Source organism: Diorhabda sublineata, chromosome 6 (assembly GCF_026230105.1).
Source record: "Diorhabda sublineata isolate icDioSubl1.1 chromosome 6, icDioSubl1.1, whole genome shotgun sequence".
Taxonomy (NCBI): domain Eukaryota; kingdom Metazoa; phylum Arthropoda; class Insecta; order Coleoptera; family Chrysomelidae; genus Diorhabda; species Diorhabda sublineata.
In genome coordinates, this window is record NC_079479.1 from 3,242,247 (window position 1) to 3,258,191 (window position 15,945).

The 15,945-nt window shown below is 32.3% G+C and overlaps 1 protein-coding gene across 1 annotated transcript; it reads right to left on the bottom strand.

Moving 5' to 3' along the window:
- Nucleotides 1–4,933: 4,933 nt before the first annotated feature.
- On the bottom strand, nt 4,934–12,303 carry LOC130445772 (glucose transporter GlcP-like). The gene is made up of 2 exons (XM_056781625.1): nt 12,106–12,303; nt 4,934–10,492 (listed from the first exon to the last, which is right to left on the bottom strand). The coding sequence occupies exons 1-2, from the start codon at nt 12,158–12,160 to the stop codon at nt 9,171–9,173; spliced, it is 1,377 nt and encodes a 458-aa protein (XP_056637603.1). The 5' UTR covers nt 12,161–12,303; the 3' UTR covers nt 4,934–9,170.
- Between the last annotated feature and the right edge of the window lie 3,642 nt (nt 12,304–15,945).

The following is a 15,945-nucleotide window of genomic DNA, read 5'->3' on the forward strand; positions in this document are numbered from 1 at the left end:
GTCTTCAATATCTTGTTGAGATGATGAAAGTCGATGTAAGCGAATGTTTTGTTTCACACTGGGAAATAAAAAAGTCATTAGGCGATAAATCGGGTGAATACGGATTGGTTTATTGCAGTTTGCGATCGATTATGGCCGATCTTCTCGAAATTCATCACAGGACTATAACGAAATTCTACAAATCGATTGTAAACAGTCTCATCTGGTTGCTGGTTTATTACCAAAAGTAGCACGAAGGTATTCTATGCATTCATGTCTATTTTAAAATGAAAAAAAGTCATCAAACGTAAAGTTTCACGGGTGCTTTCCTTTTTTTCATAAACTAGCTTCTTTTAAACGTTCACTATCAACATCATAAGCTTGCTTTATGTAGCCAAAATTAACTTTAAACTAAACTTTTTGTTATACAAATGTGGAAAGCTCTTGACACTGTCTACCAAGTTCCATTATCTAAAAGAGTTTCAGACTTTTTTTCTAGTTTTCAGCGGATATAAGCTAAATAACGCGAATATTTTCATAACCTATAACAATATTACCAATACAGACTGAAATGACGTATTCTGTACTCATAACCTCACAAAATTAAGGAATTAACCTAGAAGATGTTAAAAGTTTCCGAACTCTTAGCTTAATTTTAATTTACTGTTAATTTTCTTTCTTTCTTCTTCCAAATCGTAATGTAATTTGTTAATTTAATGGTAATTTTTTATTTTGGCTGCATAATCAATTTCTAAATTGTCACTGGCTTCACAATAACAAACGTCAATCATCACAAATACGCCACCTATTTTCGACCGCAAAAACTTATTAATCATCCGGTATAGTTCAGTTTTTATCAACATAAAAACTTTGAAATAGTAGTTTATTAATAATTTATAAAGATTGTCTTATTTATGTCGCTAGTCAGTGTGGCATTGTAGGTGGGATTTTTTGTTTTTGATTTATGACCCATCGAATTCCTAATGCATCGATTGCATCCATTTAAATATCAATTGGTTCTTTGTCACTGCCATCAGACAAGGATTATCTCGCATTATTTTACATATTTTGCTCTAACAAATGTGACATTAATCAAAATTGACTTCCAATTCGATTTAAATGCATTCTAATTACACTAGGCAACACTCAAAGTTACTCGAACCAAATCTATTTATCAAGTTACGTCTTTCGCGTCTAAAATCGTTTCAAAATTTTTGTTTTGCCAAATTTTTACTTCTCCATTAAATTCTGTCAGAGTTATCATCAATTATTTTCTCGAAATCACCTTTGGAAGTTGACGTCAAAGAAAAGTCAAAGAAAAATGCTATTACATCTTGCATATTTCAACCTGGACAATATTCAGCAATGACTTTTGGTAAACCAGTGATACGGCACCGTAAAACACGCGGAGGTGTCTTCTGTAACAAAAATAATCCTTCAGTCGGACGCAGTTTCTGTGTTTTCACCAGTTTGTGTGGTTGAAATGAGTTTATGCCGTTCTAAAAACGAGGAAATCTCAAAATAGAATAAGTGGTAGGTGATAAGGGCTCTAAAGATCCTTTTGAAACTCAAGATAGATAAACGAAATAAACACCAGGCTCCAGATACAGATTCTTCTTATTTTGTCCTCTTTAGATTCATCCTTATTATCTTGTCTTTCTTGCACTGTATTGGCATGGATTTAAAATCGTTTCGTCTGGTCGATAACCTTTAATAAGTCGATGGGTTAGAGGAATGGAGACTGTTGATTCCTAAAAATCAAATCTTCTCCATAATGGAAACAAATTACCATCACTACAAATACAATATTTTCTTTAATACTTTATGTTAACGTTCTTTTGTAAGTGATTGTTGACATCTGATATTTTAGCCTTCAATTTACCAATTTAATCGTGTTTGTAGTATTTACAATCGGTGATACTGGTGGTGCCTAAATCATAAAAGATAATCCTATTAAATGATTTGCATACACTGGTAACAATAAATTAGTATTACCCTATTATTAACGTCTTTTCCTAGTGTAAACATCATAAATCACAATTAGGAATTGCTGATTCTTCTTTATGTTGCTCGACTGCCTTGTATCTCAACATACAAGAGCAGTGTTTACAAATTTGGGGATTCTATTATCGAACAGGACCGTCTCGAGAGTTACAAAATATTTTCCTTTACATTAAATTAGTTACAGAATCATTAAATGAAATTTTGTAATATGTTTTTCCCTATAAACCAATCGAAAAATATCAATAATATTATTTAGAAACGTGAGGTCTATGCCCGTGACAAATTAATCGAATGGGGCCCTTTCCCTTGCAATATCAAGAAGCTCAATCAATAATTAATGATTTTCTAGTAATTTTTAGTTCCATTGAAATCACAATTTTTAATTTAGTACAAAATTTCCAGTAAATATGCCTTCAAATTTTTGCGAAATGTGGGAAAAGATTTCGATTCGCAAATGATTATGCATTTTTTGTACTGTGAAGTATTGAGCCCTTAGCTAATTCTGAACGTGGAGTAGGTAGGTAAAGGTCGTGCTCCGCTCTGTGCAATGATCTTTCTAAAAGGAAGGTAGAATCAATATTTTCAATCTTTGGATGTCCCGGCAGTGAGCCCTGCTGTTTCGTCTAAATAAATATCTAGCAGCTCTCTTTTATAATTTGAACTCAAATTGATTCGCACCACACGTACCCCAGAAAGGCAGAGATTGCGACTCAATAAGGGCATAATAAACTGTTATAGAGGTGGATGACTTCAGTTCTTTGGAAACTGATCTTAGCGCAAAACAGGAAGAATACAAAAGGCTGCAATGTATTTTTTTTAATGATAAAACATTAGTATTAGAAACCTTGAGACACAAGAGATGAGAATCGCACCATGATTTAAGGGTGATTAGGTCTCTTTAATCAATAGATCACTTACAACATGAAAATTTATGTCAACCATATAAAAACATTTCTTTTTAGTTGTTAAATTATATAGAATTATAAATTTCACTCAAAATTGTTTAGTTCTTTTTTATTATCTACAGCATACGGATTCCCATATTTAAGAACTATTTCTAAAAATTATTTTTCTTGTATTTAATTCAGTTCCAAGAATTTTTGAAATTTTATAATAAAATAAATATATTTTCTTATATTTAATAGTTTGTTAACGCAGCTTTATTTCTTTATCGTATTGATGCCCTGTCAATCTATTTTGTAAATACTGAGATGTCTGTCCTATGTTACAAGGTACTTATATAATATCACTTCTTTTGTTTTTTTTTTATATTTTAGTTTGATGAAATATATGGATAATGTATTTATTGAAATAATTTAATAGTTGTTCGAGAAAAGTCCTTGTACATATAGTAAGAAAAAATTTTTTATGTTTAGCTTTTAATATGTTCCTTAATTCGTTTATTTCTTTTCAGGATGATTATTTTTTTTTAAATGTTTTAATATTTGATTGAAGATCAGAATAAGTTAAAACATCAATTTTCATTTGGTTTTTGGGACTAATTTTCTACCAAAGGAGTCCTGAAACCTAAGACTATTTCTATATTTATATATGAAATATTTCAAAGTAATCTCGATTCTCGAATGAGTACTTAGTATTTTGAAAAATATATAAACGTTTAAAATTATTTTAATTATGATAAAACCAATCAGGAACTAACCATAAATTGCGTCATACGAGTTCTAGGACCTCTCTGATCCTGATCCTTATCACAAGTCGTCACGTCTTATCAATCTACTGATAAGATGTGACACATTTTTAAAATTCAGAGAGTAACCAGCTATTTTCAATTTCTACTTTTTATTTTTATTGAATAATCTAATAAAATCAACATATAAGTCAAATAAACAAATAGTTAGTTGAAAATCAATAATAAACTAATTTAATTGGAAGTAGAATGTCACAAAACTTTAAACCTCCCTTAATACCACAAATTGTCACATTTCTCGATTGGAATAAGAACTTCTTATATTGTAAATATATAAAAAGATTATTTTTAATATTCATAATAACACCAGTTATGAATGTTCAACACCGTTGTTGAGTGGTTGTATAATAAATCGATAACTTGGAGCCTCCCCCGTAGAATTGGGTGGGTATATCCGAAACAATGCAACGATCTAAAACAATGACGCCATAAGATATTTTTTGTTTTAGAAAAACGATGATTTTGTACGTTCGGGTTGGAGGTCAACGTTCTTATTTTCCTTGATTACATATATAAGTAAATTAAATAGTACTGTACAATGATGTGACGTGTAGGAGTGGATGATCTCAAGACACACATGTCGTTTATTTAGACTCACGAAAATACTTACCATGTTGCCAAATTTATTACTTCAACTTTGATACAGTGTATTACAATAGAATAAATAAAAACACTTCTATCACGTAAACATATAATTTCATTTTTCTAATGTACATTTGTTTACAAAATAACACGCAATGATGAATTGTTATTTTTCTATTTATATACTGTATATATACGCTTTCTTTTTACACGAGAATATGTGGGTCGAGTGCCTCATGATCACAAAAAGTAAGGTTATTGGACAATTAGTCATTGTCACTGTGAACCCTAACAAACAGTGTTGCCATTGTATATAGTTCTTTCAATTTATTAATAAAAAGTTAAATTGTAGAGATCGTAGCTAAAAAATGAAAAAATTTAGATGTTTTCCAATGGATATCCAAGTCTTTAACGTGATTTAATTAGTATGGAAGCATGTATACCCGTGAGAAAAAAAAGTGATTATGGAAATTTTGGAAGGAACGCGTAAACAAGTTTCGCTTTATCACCGCCAAAAAAGACGGTTCCTATTACATTCTAAATGGATCTAAAATGTGGATATCAAATTCTGACGTGGATGGAGTTTTCTAGCTAACGCTAATCCATCTGCTGTGAATTACCAATAATTTATATAAATATTTGAAAAGCACTGAATTTCGAAAAATTTTTATCTTTTAAATTGCAAACAAGTTTCAAATCTTAACTTGTTTGAGGTAAATATTATTATGACCATTCAACGGTGGTAAAATTACTTTTTCTGATTTTAGCATCTTAAAGCAATTAGTCTTAGCTTTGTTATGTCTAGTTTATCCTGTTAATGAGTTATTTTTTTGTATAGAAAAAGTATCAAACGAAAAGGAATTGTAAATAATTGAAAGTGTTATATTAATTAACAGTAAAGAAGTCGAATCGCATTAATTCTTATATATTTGAATGTATTGACTTATGGTAATCTCAGATTTTGTCGATTTACGTCCATTGAAGCCGATTGAGATCGTTTGTTAATGTTTATTGACATCGCTTTAGGTCGAATCACGCCAATTCTTATATATTTGGCTGTATTGGCGATTACTTTTGTCAGATATTGTCGCCTTATATCAATTGAAGCCGATTGAGATCGATTGTCACTTTATGTTGATGTTTATTGACGTCGCTTGAGGTGGAATCACAAAAATTCTTATATATTTGTCTGTATTGGCGATTACTTTTGTCAGATATTGTCGCCTCATATCAATTGAAGCCGATTGAGATCGATTGTCACTTTATGTTGATGTTTATTGACGTCGCTTTAGGTCGAATCACGCCAATTCTTATATATTTGACTGTATTGGCGATTACTTTTGTCAGATATTGTCGCCTCATATCAATTGAAGCCGATTGAGATCGATTGTCACTTTATGTTGATGTTTATTGACGTCGCTTGAGGCCGAATCACGCCAATTCTTATATATTTGGCTGTATTGGCGATTACTTTTGTCAGATATTGTCGCCTTATATCAATTGAAGCCGATTGAGATCGATTGTCACTTTATGTTGATGTTTATTGACGTCGCTTGAGGTGGAATCACAACAATTCTTATATATTTGACTGTATTGGCGATTACTTTTGTCAGATATTGTCGCCTCATATCAATTGAAGCCGATTGAGATCGATTGTCACTTTATGTTGATGTTTATTGACGTCGCTTGAGGTGGAATCACAACAATTCTTATATATTTGGCTGTATTGGCGATTACTTTTGTCAGATATTTTCGCTTTATATCAATTGAAGCCGATTGAGGTAGATTTTCACTTTATGTTGATGTTTATTGACGTCGCTTGAGGCCGAATCACACCAATTCTTATATAATTGGCTGTATTGGCATTTACTTTTGTCAGATATTGTCGCCTCATATCAATTGAAGCCGATTGAGATCGATTGTCACTTTATGTTGATGTTTATTGACGTCGCTTGAGGTGGAATCACAACAATTCTTATATATTTGGCTGTATTGGCGATTACTTTTGTCAGATATTTTCGCTTTATATCAATTGAAGCCGATTGAGGTAGATTTTCACTTTATGTTGATGTTTATTGACGTCGCTTGAGGCCGAATCACACCAATTCTTATATATTTGGCTGTATTGGCATTTACTTTTGTCAGATATTGTCGCCTCATATCAATTGAAGCCGATTGAGATCGATTGTCACTTTATGTTGATGTTTATTGACGTCGCTTGAGGTGGAATCACAACAATTCTTATATATTTGACTGTATTGGCGATTACTTTTGTCAGATATTGTCGCCTTATATCAATTGAAGCCGATTGAGGTAGATTGTCACTTTATGTTGATGTTTATTGACGTCGCTTGAGGTGGAATCACAACAATTCTTATATATTTGGCTGTATTGGCGATTACTTTTGTCAGATATTTTCGCTTTATATCAATTGAAGCCGATTGAGGTAGATTTTCACTTTATGTTGATGTTTATTGATGTCGCTTGAGGCCGAATCACACCAATTCTTATATATTTGGCTGTATTGGCGATTACTTTTGTCAGATATTGTCGCCTTATATCAATTGAAGCCGATTGAGATAGATTGTCACTTTATGTTGATATTTATTGACGTCGCTCGAGGCCGAATCACACCAATTCTTATATATTTGGCTGTATTGGCATTTACTTTTGTCAGATAATGTCGCCTTACATCAATTGAAGCCGATTGAGATCGATTGTCACTTTATGTTGATATTTATTGACGTCGCTTGAGGCCGAATCACACCAATTCTTATATATTTGGCTGTATTGGCGATTACTTTTGTCAGATATTGTCGCCTTACATCCATTGAAGCCGATTGAGATCGAGTGTCACTTTATGTTGATATTTATTGACGTCGCTTGAGGCCGAATCACACCAATTCTTATATGTTTGGCTGTATTGGCATTTACCTTTGTCAGATATTGTCGCCTTACATCCATTGAAGCTGATTGAAGTCGATTGTCACTTTATGTTGATTGATAATTTCTGATGTGTATTAACGTCATCTCCCGATCGCTTTTCCATGAATTGAATAAGTTTATTTACTTGATCTTTTTCGATGCTATCAAATTCTTCAGTAAGCGTCGTTTGTGGTCCAGGTTACGAGCTGGCTAATCCATAACAACAATTTCGACATCATATACCAACATTTTTCTGTATTAGGATGAAGTTTCCGCCGATAAAACTGACATCCCCTGGGATTTCTTCTGTGTTTGGTTCGCTGTTAATCCCCCCGCTTCGTCTGGAAAGAAACGGGGGTCCAATTATCGTGTTCTATGGGAAATCATTGACGGGCTGCTCGGTGGGCTCAAGTTTAGCTGCCTTAAGTCTTCATCTGACTATCCAGTAACTCATAGCCAATCTTCGCGTTTCTTTGAACTCTTGTTAGACATGAACACCAGTGAGGGCACGTTTTCTCAGCGATGTGATGACAATGAATCGGTCTGTTCTCTCGAATAAGCACCTTTTTCTTCTGGAACAGCGTCTTCGATGAAAGTTACGACTCTATTGATAACGACGGTAAACTCTGCAGACTGACTCATGTTCAGCGCACTCGCCACTTGATGAAGCAGCTTTATCACTTGTGTCTATTATCACGTTTGATGATGGTGGGTCAAATAGATAACCTTTCATAGTCAATTACTTCTGGTTAGCACTATTGTAAACAAGCATGAAAAAAGGGTGGTTACCGATCAGTTTGAAGCTAATGTTATTAACTTTGAGATTTTACTGAGAAAAATCCAATTGCGTATTCAGTTTTTTGCCAGTAGCTTGCGGGAGTGTCGCCCGGGTCGCTTTTTTTTGCGGACCAGTCAAATTTCGTTCAATGCTACAATGGGAACCAGAAAGTTTGGAATAAATCGATAGAAAGAATATTGTTCGACTACTGTATATCTGTTTCCAGTCTAAATAAACCACACTATACAGGGTGTCCCACGACGGGTTAAAACTGTCTGTATGTGGCAAAATACTTATAGTAAAATTATGAAAATTTTTGGATACGATCTTTTCAACTAAAACATTTTCAAAGATGGCCGATTTCCGGTTCAACCAAAAATCGACTGGAACTTTGTTATTTTGAATAAAACACCCTATATATTGATACATTTTTGAACTCTACGTAAAATTTTAATATAGTTTTGTCTAAAAACTTTTTTCGAAAAATGCATGCTTTTTGAGTTATCAATTTTTTTGTAAAAAATTTGACCTGGTTGTAGATCCTTATAAATTATTTTTTACGAGGATACCCTTAAAGATATGAAAATGGTTTCTATTCGATTGCTTTAAGCAAGGTCAGACGTATTTGAATATATGCTGAAAAATTTTTGATTTTATACAGGGTGTGTATAAAAAGTGTTCAAAGTTTAACTGTAAATTTTTAGAGATGCAGATGCGGGTCAATAACTGGTTTAATTCGATTAACTTAAGATGAACCGTATAGCTTCAAATTGTTGAGAATTCTTCTAACAATATGCGAGTTTGGTCGTGGTCTATCTGATATCTTGCAGCAAAGAAAGTTGAATGCATTAAAATAGAAAAAAATGGATGGTTCTATTAATAAATTTGATTTTTATGAAGATAAACTTTGAGCACTTTTTATACACACCTTGTATAAAATAAAAACTTTCTTAACATAGATTCAAATACGTCTGCCCTTGCTTAAAGCAACCGAACAAAAACCATTTTCATATCTTTAAGGGTACGCTCGTAAAAAAATAATTTATAAAGGTCTGTAATGGTCAAATTTTTTTACAAAAAAATTATTAATTTAAAAAGTATGCATTTTTTGAAAAAAGTTTTCAGACAAAAGTATACTTAAATTTTACGGAGATTTCAAAAATTAATTGAAAAATTCATTCCTTGCAATAATAACTATCTATCCAATATTTTTCTAATTTCACTGAAACTTTTACCTTTAGTTTCAGGTAATAATAGATATAAGAAACCAAAAGCACAGAAGCAAATGAAACTGAAAATAAACATGCAGTAGTACATACCCCAGTAACTTGACATTAAAGGATAAAAAAACATTAGAATTCCAGCAATAATAGTACCGAAAAATTGAGACAAACTAGAACCCAAAGATCTCAATTCGTTGGGTAATAATTCCGCTCTTAATACTAATAATACCGGACTGATACCCATCGAGGATGCAAAAACGAAACACAACACAGTTATTAATGGTATTAATTTTACTACTTGCGTTAATACGTATCCATTATGTTTGAAATAAAGAAAAATACCTAAGACGAACATAGAACAACCACAAATGAAAAATCCTGTGAGTATCATCGGACGACGACCTAATTTTTCTATTACATTGATAGCCAAAATGGTGACAAGTAATTTAATTGCCATTACTATGAAAGCTAACACTTCTGGTCTTAAACTACCACCAACATCTTTAAAAATAGTAGGCATAAAACCTATAACGACTAGGATTCCAGAAAGATCAAAAAAACTTATAATTCCCAGGTTCAATATGAATCCTTTTCTAGTGGGTCTATCAAAAATCAGACTTTTCCAAGTTAATGTCGTGGATGGATTGTATGTACGAAGCATATGCTGATTTTCATCGATATTACGTAATTCAATTGTCCTACCTAATTTCTTCAGCACTTTCGCCGCGGCAAATTCATCTTTTTTTATCGATAGATAAATCGGCGATTCCGGTATAAACGGAATAACAACAAATACCACAAACGAAGGTAAACTACAAAACAGGAAAAACGATTTAACCGAAGTAACGATACCCAAACCGTAAGCGTACAGTTGTCCTAAAATTAACATTACTGATAATAAGCTCCCCAAACTGCCTCTATTGTGATCATCGGCTATTTCAGCCACATATGAGGGCAACGTAACGAAACAAAGAGCTTGAATAACTGCTTTCATTAAAAGAAATATGATAAACTGATAGAGGTATCTAGCAAAATATAATGCTACATCTACAATTGTTACAATTGCTGCTACAATTATTAACGTGGCTTTTCTTCCAATTATATCTGGTAATTTTCCAAGGCATATCGTTCCAACAATGATTCCAATCGGACTTAAAGAAAGCAACGCTGAAACTTGTAGAACAGTTATTGATGCGCCAAGTGGATTTATCGATGTATCGTTCGATAAAAATTTTGGTATTATTGGAGAAATCCATACCACCCAGCTTCCTGATGATATGAACAGACAGCTTGCTGAAAAAAATGTTATCTACAGGTACAATTCACCTTGACTTGCGATAGTAGGTTAAAGATACAACAAGGTACAGATTTTTTGAAAGTTGTTCCGATTCCAATCAAAATGTTTCTTAAGAACACTTTTTATTATCAATATACATTATTGGATGTTCGTGGAAAGCAAAATTTACTATACTACCACAGATAGACGTGGCTCATGAATACCGAGACATCCAGAACAAAGATGTTGTGGCGTACAAGACACAATCTGTCTTCAATTCGTCTCAAGCTGAATTTTTCGATCCAATATCTTTTAGTAAAATTTAGTAGAATTGATTGACTTGTATCTTATTCAATGCTTCCATGTCATAGTTAATATTAAAGAAAGATAGAGCGGTATGTACTGTTGGAAGAGAGAGAAAAAGCATCATTGCACCACTCTCTATCTCTTGTCTACTCGCTTCTGATTCCTCCGCCGCTTCTACAACTCGAAAATTCGACGATTCAATCAGAATAGAGTAGAGAGAGACATATAGAGTGATATACCGATGTTCTTTCTCTCTCGATGAGCCTATTTGAGCAGTGACGTGGTTATTCGGATTAGTGTCTTCGAAGGACGATTATGTACGTCATAAAAAGGAAATTCAGGATAAGTTTGACGAATAGAACAATTATTTCCATAAGAACTTATAATAATATGCAAAGCGGTGTTAATGTGTAACGAAATTTCGTAACAAAAAGCTATTTGATACATTGTTAAACAAATCAATTAGTCAGTAAGTCAATTCAAAATTTCGAACCTCTAAAAAACACCATAGACAGTTTACCGAAGATTCCAGAGTCCGAAGATTAACGTCAAAAATTATTGAGGCTGAAAAGTTTATGGAAAATCATTAGGATGATCAAAAGAGAAATTAATAGATCAAATTGGAAATCTAGGATTTTTAGGCACAAAAATACGTTTGAGGAATTGATGAAATTGGCAAAAAACAAAAAGGATCTGGAGCCTTTGAAAACATAAAAGGTAATCATTCAGATGAATGGCCATCCAAAACTTATATATAAAATTATGCAGTCAACAAAGGCATGAGATAAAGGGGCTGCACCTTCCTGGAAAAATATGTTTCCAAAACTCGAACAATTTGGAAGAAATGCAAAGGAATCTTGATCCAAATCGACGATACCACCATTCAGTACCGAGATGATCATAGAATTTATATTGCAAACGACAGAGATGATTTGATGTGAATATGAAAATCGTGACTGCAGAGAAACGTAGAATAGACACAGTACTTTTGTATAGAAGAAAATAGAATTAGAATAGAAATGGACGCCATAAAAAAACCAATAGATCTTCAAGGTTAGATCTGTATGTATGTAACTGAAAGAAGCAGACAAAGAAATACTGAAGAAAAGCAGTTGATTTGGTACGAGCACGTGTATATGATGGTGAAGAAAAGATTACCAAAAAAATAAAGGAATAGATTCTACAGGAGAAAGAAAGATTGAAATTATCACGGATACATGGGATAAGAAAGATCTGAACTGATGGGAATTACAGCGACAAGTAAGAGAAAAAGTTAACCAGAAATTGATTACACCAAACAAAACTTTAAATTAAAAGGACTTACCCGTTATAACAGAAAAATATAAATAGTTATAATTTCTATGGGACTTTCTATTCATGTTTAGAAAAATAATGATTTAAATGAACAACACGCGCTTTTAGTAAATCAATTGACATTTCTCATTTAGTTGCACAATTCATTTTAATTGTTTTTTATCACCAGATATTTTAAACTAATCTACTCGTTGAAACCAATAAACGTGTGTTTTTCAGAAAAAAAAAACTAAATGAAACAGTTATTGTTGGATTATCTCGAATATGCAAATTTAGATTTGATTGGGCAGAAACAGAAAACTAATGCTGCAATAAAATCAATCGAGTAATACAAAATAATAATGAGAAAAATGAGAAATTACCGAAGAAACTACATGATGGATCATGAAGATATATGGTGCCTACAGATTGGTTTCATTAAATGATAACTAAAAAGCAAAGAATCATGTGGTGCTGATAAGGATCCTAATATTTAAAATAAACAAGTACTTAAAAGTATTGACAATTCTTTTATACATTTAGTTAACAAGGCTTTTGAATGTGGTTCGTTTGCTTTTAGTTCAAAAGTGTGAAAAATTACGAAATATTTAAAAAGGAAGAACCAAACAGTCTCCAGATACTGAAGGTAAACTTAACCCTAAAAGTGTTCAGTATGAGCGGCATATTTGTACAAGAGACTTTTCCAATATTTTTTCTTTCTACGTCTGTTCCTGAAGATGATTTTTTTGCTCATTTCGACAGATCCAGCACCGTATATTAAAAAGACTGGGACTTCAATATAATTAACTTGACTTGCCATGCTACAAATAGAGTTGTTGAAGAGATTAGGAAACGTATTCCTCTTGTAAATACGAGAAAAAATCTTCCTTAAAGCCTCGATAAGGATTCAGTTTTATAAATAAAATTTACCAAGCACATCTCAATTTATTATTCTGGCAAACATTCCCAATGCCCTACTAAAGTTAAGCAATTTTTCGAAATTTTTTGGTTTATAAATCTACCAATTCATCAAAACAATTATTGGGCGCTCCTAAGGATAAAATACCAAATTTGGAAAAGAGTGATATGAAATTAACTGTTAAAGTATATTGGGCAGACAAAGAGATCCGTTATTGTTCGGTTTAAAGAGCACATGGATCATTTTGAGGTGGTAATCCAGGCAATTCCAGTGAATTTAAAAACCCCATAGGATAGTTGTTGTGACTACTGATTTCAATGGAACCAACTATCCCGGAAAAAAATTCTGAATGGTCGCATTGAGATCCTTGATTGATTGCTACGACCTAAGTCTTTTCCTCGGCATCGTGAATTGTAATTAATCAAAGTGAGATAAAATAAAATCAAGAAATTCTATACTTAGACTATTGATATTACAAGAAACTATTTTATGCGGAAAATTTATTTCCGGAGATAACGGAAATTGTTATTATCGTAGGAAGTCTAACAAATATCGAACCATAGATAAATTTTTTCGATAGATCTCATCATGATCAAGATCTTTCTGTGGAAAAAGTATGCATATGCATAGTACAGATAATTAAATGAATCGATAATATATTAATGCGATACGAGGTTAATTGAAATTAAACCTTGGAAATGTTTTATCTCTTCATATATTATGTAAAATGAACACCAAGCACAGAAATAACGGATATTCCTGCAACATTTACAAACCTAGTCGTCCGCTACCGCTATAAATTTCGAGTGCTTACACTCACTATAGTTTTGGATATAATGGATAAATTACAGTCATTGTTTGATAAAACGCACCTGATCCAGTATGAATAAATGATATAGTAGACAAGCCTCAACAATTTTAAGTAACCTATATATCGATTAATAAGTTAAACCAGTTCAGAAAATGGACAATCAGTTTGTTGGATATTATCAACTACTTTGTATGTAACATACCATATAAAATTCCCTATCAAACATTTCATTATAAACTTAAAAAGACACGTAGAGGTTAATACGATGAATGAACGATCTAAGCAGATTGTAACGATAATAAATATTTGAGAAAGACATTTCCACTTAAGGAAAAATACGTATAGGAATTGACCTCTCATGACAATATATGAAATTCATTGGAATAGCAGTAGCGCCACCTGTCCAAAAATTGGCGTACCCATCGTTCAACGGAACCAGACTGTAACAATTTTGACTAGAAAATTCAAAGCTTAAGACGTAATCAGCATGAACTATAACTGTTCTATAATTTCTCTAATTATCAATCTAATTACAGTTATTTTCAATCCAATTTTAATTAGTTCTAAATGATTTCGAGAATTACACGTAATTTCCCATTGATTATTACCTGATTTTATTGTTCCAATACAGAAAACTTGTTTTTCAAATGGTTGTTCGCCTACTCTGCACTTTTAGTTCGAATTGTAAGATTTTCAACAACCATCGACATTAACATCTACGTTCTACAAAACAAAAATATCACGATCACAGAGATATATCTATATAGAAAGAACCATAGAAATAATCGAGAATCAATAACCTATAAAAAGTCAGTTGTCATAAGACTGACAGAAAAAGAAGAAGTAAGTCAAATAGATGTCACGTCTAAACAACGTTGTCAGACCTGATTTTTTAGAAAAATATTTGAATGGGTCTTAATTTTGGGTCTCTTCTGTTATAAAATTACTTTTTTTCAATAATTTTTGAAAGAAAGATGAAAATTTTGACGTTTCGACTACTTGCAGTCTTTATCAAAATATGTAGTATTGGAATTTAACTTAAATCATTCATAACTTTTTCGTTCTTATGAATGTGGACCATTTCTAAAATTTCGTGTATTAGATTCCGTTCCAAGAATTTTTGAATCTTTATAATTGAATTTGTTTTTTTTGATATCTCATAGTTCGTTAATGTAGTTCTATTTGTTTATCGTATTAATGACATTTCAATTCATTTTCTTTATTTAGAAACTATGCATTTTATAATGTGATGATTTTTAGCAAAGTTGTTACGCATGAGCCCTTGAAGGATTCCTATTGGTGGATTTATGTTTCGAAGAAGAATGATGGGTACGCCAATTTTAAATAGATGGCGCCACTGTCAATAGACGGTTCAATTGGATTGGATACATCGGAAAATCGGATTGCTGATTGACATCCAATGAATACAAACGAATTTTTCACTTCGTTCCCGTACAATTATGCCTCCAATTTCCTTGAACAGAAAGAACCGAAGAATAATGAAAAAGGCTCAATATAGCAAGTAATATGTCTACTAATAAATTAATATGGTACTTGTGAATATATTAATAAGATTAAAGTGGTACATAAAAAATCCTGCCGCCTCTGTAGTTGAAAACAAACTAAAAAATAAACAAGTATATTCACCAACCGATGGTAACAAACTCAGATTTGACCAATTTTTAATGGTCAGTCGGCCGGTCGATGGAAAAAATACATGGCGTTCGGTATTTTTGAAAGGATGTTGAATTATACGGTCAGTTAATGTGACAAAATTAATTATTCAGATGCCCCTTTAATGAATAGGTTACAAGCAGATACGTCAAGATATCAGATTATCACGTCTCCATCCTTTAAGTAGTCTATTTGAACCATTTTAATTCCAACATTGACATGGAGTTTGATTCGTCGTATCTACCATAATAGAAGCGCAGAATTTTTACATTCACTTTGTTTCCAAATGAATCCGCAATTTTAGATACTTTAACTAGCGCAGCTACAGAAACATTACGCATGCACCATAGGTTAGATGTTTAGCGACTGTAGACAAATCAGTGTAGCCGTTGTCTTCGTTTGTATAGATGTTTTTTGTTTTGTCGTAAAATTATAGCAGCGAATTGTGAAATTTCACATGAAACTTG